Source organism: Macadamia integrifolia, chromosome 14 (genome assembly GCF_013358625.1).
Source record: "Macadamia integrifolia cultivar HAES 741 chromosome 14, SCU_Mint_v3, whole genome shotgun sequence".
Taxonomy (NCBI): Eukaryota; Viridiplantae; Streptophyta; class Magnoliopsida; order Proteales; family Proteaceae; genus Macadamia; species Macadamia integrifolia.
Genome location: NC_056570.1, coordinates 15143139 through 15148883, shown reverse-complemented (window position 1 = coordinate 15148883; position 5745 = coordinate 15143139). Strand labels below are relative to the sequence as shown.

Genomic DNA, 5745 nt, shown 5'->3' with positions numbered 1-5745 from the left:
TATCGGTCAGAAAAACGGAGATAATAAAAATTCGAGTTCGGATTCGGATTCGGGAATTATTAGTTTACAAAAATAAAAAGCGAACAAAAAGTTCAAATGTTTATTTTTAATATTTGCAATACTATTATCTATCAATTATCATATGTATATAACATACAAATGATATAAAAATTAAAATTTTAAATTTTAAAGATAAAAATATTATATTTACCTTTTTTTATTTTTCTAAACTCATTTCCTATTACTCAAATAATTAAATTAGAGAAAGAGAGACTGAGAGGTGGGACTGAGCACAAATTCAGCTAAACCCACGTCACCCATCATGCATGTTCACCTTAAAGACTAGAGAGAGAGTAACAACTGTAAGACTTAGTCAAACAATGGAGAGATTTTTTTTTTTTTTTTTGTAGAAGTGTGAAAACTTACCTCAAGAAAGAAAGCTTTGCTAGTTTTTGTTAAAAAAAAAAAAAAAAAAAAGTAACATTAGAATAATAAATGCATTATAATCACACTATTTTCTAAAGGCTTATGGACTTATTAAAGGTAAATTTTTTTTTTTTTTACATGGGATAAAATTCAACTATAATCTAGATAAAATTTATTTCAGCTAAATTATTCGTGAATTTTAAAAAAATAATAAAATTTGAGAATTCTTTATTTGATTCTGATTCGGACAGAATTATTCGATAAAATTCTATTCGACCAAATTATTCTCGGAAAATTTAATAACTAAGCTTCCATCCAATAGTTAGAAGGATTGAACTTTATGATTAAAGAAGAATTCTTTAACCAATAATCATCATTGCACTTGGATAGGAATCTTGAAACAGTAAAAAGAAAATGATTATTTTTCACATACAATGTATCAAAGGAAAAATGAATGTTCATGGAAAATAGGAGAAAGGAGAAACTAGTGAAAAAGCGCTGGGTCATGGAAAACAAGAGAAAGTGAAAGAATCTAGACAGCTAGGGATTGCAGAGGGAAAGGGGAAAAGTGACATGGACAAGCTTTGGTCCTTCAGAAAAATAAAGACAAAAATATTAGAGGATGAAGCCAGTGGCCCCTCTCTTATTTTAATTGCAAGCATGTTCTAGTTTAGCTTTTGCTTTGCTAGAAAAGTGAGAGAAAAAGATGGAAACAGCGAAACATGTTCAAAAAACAAGAGAATCAGTCAAGCACCCCAAGCTTTAAAAAGGACACATGGCATGAACTGATTGGGTTCCATTATGTTCTAACCAAGTCAAACCATAGGTCACTCTGATGTCCTTGATTATTAATACTTCATTGTACACACTTGACTTGAGAAACAAGGCACCTGATCAACACAGATTCTAACTCAGTGAGTCAAGACCCAAATCCCCAAAACCCAAGTGGGCAAGTCCCCATTCCCCAACACAAAAAGGCTCAAACATGGAGGGGTATCTCTATCACGGTCAGAAAGAAACCCATCAAAGGCATGGTAATCTGTAGCTCTTGAAAGTTATAAAAAACCAAAGGACACAAAACATGTTTTCCTAATTCTAGAAATGAGAGAAAACACCAACCCAATAGATACCTCTTTTTCTTTGCCTTTCAAACACCATTGAAGTCTGAAAACAACCAACAAACTATAAGTCCTTAACCCCAATGAACTGAAAGTGAAAGAAATCAAGTTAACTGCCTCCAAAATTAATTTCAGGAGATGATGTGATTCTGCTCTGCGAGTTGCAATGATTCCATCAAGGGAAGCCTCGTTTAGTGTGCTGTTCACTTTTTTTTTTTTATTCCTTCTTTGAATAGAATAAAACAAATGATGAACCAGCAAAGCAAATCAGGATAAGCAGATATTAATAGATAAACATATCCCATCAGCCTTATGATAACCTATATAATTTATATAATTAAGAGAGAAAGAGAGAGATTATTAATCCTTGAGAAGTAACTTGTTCTTAGAAAAGGCTCACAGAAGGAAAACAGGAGCTATCTTCAAAATGAAGAGGAGGGCAGGATAAAAGGAGGAAGAAAGGGGTTGCAGAAAAAGAAGAGAAGAAAGAAAGGGAACTATTGGGTTTTCTTTGTTTTGTTTTAAAAATGTGTTAATTTGTTTTTTTTTTCTTGAAAATTTTCTTCTCATACAAACAATGAAATATTAATACACAAACAAATATTCTCACTATACAAACCTCCTCTATTCCTCTTTCTGCCTATCTGTTGTTTCCATTTAGTCCCTTTGGACCAAAACAAATAAGATTTCAAACTCATGTCAATTTAAAAGAAGAAAAAAAAAGAGAAACCCAGAAGAGAAATAAATAACAAAAGCCAGAAAAGATGAGAATTTGTCTTCTTGGATCATCCAACCAGTGACTTGAGGCGAGGATTCAAAGCACTCAAAACTCAAAATTAATACTGAAACTCCTGCATCTCAATAATAAAACCAACAATCTCTCTTCCCTGCTACCAAAGAACCAAAACAAACAAAGAACAAAAAATCAAACACAAATACAAAAGCTTGAAAGAAGAGAAGAAACATAAAAAAAGAAGCAACTAACCATCTTGGGTTTCATGAAGCTTTGTTTACTGTGAACTGTTTGGATGTTCATCACCACTATCAGTGGATTGTGGCTGGTGGGTATGAACTTGTTGATGATGATGATGATGATGATGATGATGATCCATTCCATGTTGTTGTTGCTGCTGCTGCTGCTCCTCTGAACTCATACTCAACCCACCACCTCTATTGTAAGCATTAAGTGCAGCTAACATCCCTAGATTTGACTCAGAGATGCCTAGACCCAGATGCTGAGGAGCTACCATGGACCCAAGTGGAACTGTATTAACACGACCACCCGAGAACTCAAGCCCACCAGGAAAGTTGATTCTTGGCATGAAATGCAGAGGAGCTTGAATTGTGTTTCCACCACCCGTCGGTATCGAACTTGCTCTATACTGCCCACCTGCAGTAGGGAATGTCCACAAGGGTTCTGAAGGGCCAGCCCCGGCGGCAGCAGTAGCACCACCAGCAGGGGAGGAGGCGCCGCCTGTGACAGGCAGCATCCAGAATGCGTTGCCACCGCTGGTTGGGGCAGGTCCAACAGCCCACATTGCAGTCGCCGGCATCATGTTCGACGGTCGAATTAGTCCAGCTGTTGACGGTTGTTCTAGCTCTTGCCGAGGCTTACTCGCCGAGGGCGACGTCGAATCGCCAGTCTCCTGCTGCTGTTGTGCTTCCTCCTTGAACAGATCTTCTCTGAAGCGTTTTCTCAAATAGCTATCCGTACTAGAATCTCTACCTGAACCACCACTACCAGGCAAAGCTTCACCAATCTGATCCCCAGTCAAGATATGCTGCTGTGGTTGATGATGAAACCCTAACATCTCACCGCCGGCGAGGAGTCTCCGACCGGCATCGCCTTCATCGTAGTGTTGGGAATGGTGGGCAAGGGCTAATGCGCCATGAAAGGAATGAGGAGCGGATTTGGAAGGTGGGGCTGAAAGGGTAGAGCCACTGCTTCGGAGTGAAACATTAAGGGTTGAAAAATTAGCAGGGATTGTGCCGGTACCTGTGGCGGCTATAATTGCAGGTTCTGCCTGCTGTAAGAGCCACTCGATGGTCTCACCATCGGATTTATGACCCAATTCACGCGTTAATTGGAAAACCCTAGCCGCACAAGTTGCCGGCATACGGATGCGGCGGCCTCTTCCATCGACCTTCGTGTGCCTATCTTTTGATGATCTCTTGGTAGTAGAGGAAATCGAAAGCTGTTGTTGTTTGTTCTTGGAGGGATCGACGAGAGGGGCGGATCTGTTAGATGGGTTGGCATCGGATTTGGTGGAGATAGCAAGGGAAGCATCAACAAGTCTGGGTGGTGGAGGGCTAGTAGTGGTTGTAGATGTGGAAGAAGCAGCTCCAACTCCTCCTCCTCCTCCTCCTCCGCCACTACCACCACTAGCAGCACCTGCTCCAGGTTGGATGGAGATGGAGCCCATGAATGGGCCTGACACGGGACCGGGACCTGGACCTGGACCGGGACCTCGCCCTGATCGATCTTCAAATGGGACCAACTGCAAAGAAGAAGAATGTAATTGTTGTTTATTGCTCTGTGAGTCTGTTGATTCCATATTGGCTTCTTCAAGAATACCACAACTCACTTGTTTTCTCCTTTTTATTGCTTTGATTGATCAAACCCATCTCATATCCTACTTCATCATCTCATTCCCTCTGAGTCTTAGAGTGAGAAACAGAGAGAGAAGGACACTAATGAGCTTTTAGATTTGGTTAGACACGTGCAGGTCTGATCCTATCTAAGACTCAGTGTGGGGTTCTCTTCCTTCTGATTGACTGTTGTCTCTCTCTCCAAAGAGAGGTGTGGGGAAGGGAAGAGAAGGGTCCTGCTAGTGAGTTCTAGAGAGAGAGAGAGGGTTGGGTGCTTAGGTATAGAGATAGGCTACAGAGGCTAAGAGGGACCAAAAAGAAAGAACAATTTTTTTCTTCTCCTGCTGCTTCAAGTCTGCTTCTTCTTTCCTTCTCTTGTTGGGGTCCAAGTCTATACTGGTGGGGACTGGAAAAGTTGCAGTAAAACCCACTCGTGGGACCTCGTAAGGAATGTTAAATGGGAAAACAAAGGAAAACAAACAACAAAATACAGAAGAGAATGTTAACTTTCAAGGATTTACTCTTCTTAGCTCTCTTAAACTCCTTCTCCTTCACTGTACTCTTTCACCTTCACCACTCATAAGTCCCTTTCTCTGTCTATCTTTGTTAATAATTGATGATGATGCTAATCAAGTCCAACCAACTACCTCTCACTCTCCTTCTTCCTCTTCTCTCACTCTCTCTCTCTCTCTCTCTCTCTCTCTCTCTCTCTGATGAGTTCAGAAGAGACAACAGATATGCAGCATTTGAAGACAAAGAAGAAAAAAAATTGCAGACAAGAAACCCTTAATTCCCTTGAGTTTTAGCCTTATAAATTACAAACCCAAATCCTCAATTCTTTCTTTGAACCCAACCCAGGACAGTTCTTTTCACTTTAAAGATCTTTCTCACCTAACTCCACCAAGAAAGGGTAAAGAGAGAAAGAGGGAAAGGAGAGAATCCCATGCAGTGTTTCACTTGGCTTTGTTTACTGAAATGGTTCAGGAAAAAAAGTCAGTGATGAGAGAAGGAGAAGTAAGGTGGTAAATTTTTTTTGTGGGTATCCAGGGCAGCAGCTAGACAGCACAGGTAAGCGTCAGGTAAGCATCTAATGCAGGAGGACAGCTCATCACAACACTACCACCCGTATCACATTTCTACTTTTTATAATCTTATTTAAATAATTCAAATAAATAAACAAAAAAAATAAAGATAATAGTTAAATATTCATCAGCCAGTCAACTCCACCTAGCCCCACTTTCTCTGTAAACAGTTCTTTTGTTGTGTTCATTTTAAAATTCCAAAAGAATCCATCCAAACAAACAAATCTCCAACCCATATCTTCTTCTTCTTCCTCTTCTCCCTTTCTTCCCATTTATTATACAACCATCACCATAATCTCATACAAAAATGGTTCCTTTGCCATATTACAATCTCTTAACCCATCTCAGTAAGCTCCTCCTCCAAGAAACTCAAAAGCAAACCCACCTGGCCTCTCTCTCTCTCTCTCTCTCTCTCTCTATAAATATATGCATGGCATGGGAGACTTTCCAGAGTTGCAGAGGGTATAAACATACTTGCAATGAATATTTTTTTATGGGTTTGAATGAACTGATAATATTACATAAGTTTG

General features: G+C 39.4%; 1 protein-coding gene across 2 annotated transcripts; it reads right to left on the bottom strand.

Annotated features, from left to right (window-relative positions):
• Positions 1 to 2107: 2107 nt before the first annotated feature.
• On the bottom strand, positions 2108 to 4978 carry LOC122061981 (transcription factor TCP8-like). Of its 2 annotated transcripts, none has more exons than XM_042625590.1 (2): positions 2530 to 4978; positions 2108 to 2434 (listed from the first exon to the last, which is right to left on the bottom strand). In XM_042625590.1, exon 1 carries the CDS (start codon positions 4097 to 4099, stop codon positions 2555 to 2557), a length of 1545 nt encoding a protein of 514 aa, XP_042481524.1. In that variant the 5' UTR covers positions 4100 to 4978; the 3' UTR covers positions 2108 to 2434; positions 2530 to 2554. The 2 variants fall into 2 exon arrangements, with proteins under 2 accessions (XP_042481524.1, XP_042481523.1); XM_042625589.1 differs by having other exon boundaries at positions 2108 to 2431; positions 2530 to 4973.
• Positions 4979 to 5745: the final 767 nt, after the last annotated feature.

Excerpts from the sequence above, each read along its gene's own strand:
- LOC122061981 (XM_042625590.1), bottom strand. The coding sequence starts at position 4,099 with ATGGAATCAACAGACTCACAGAGCAATAAACAACAATTACATTCTTCT.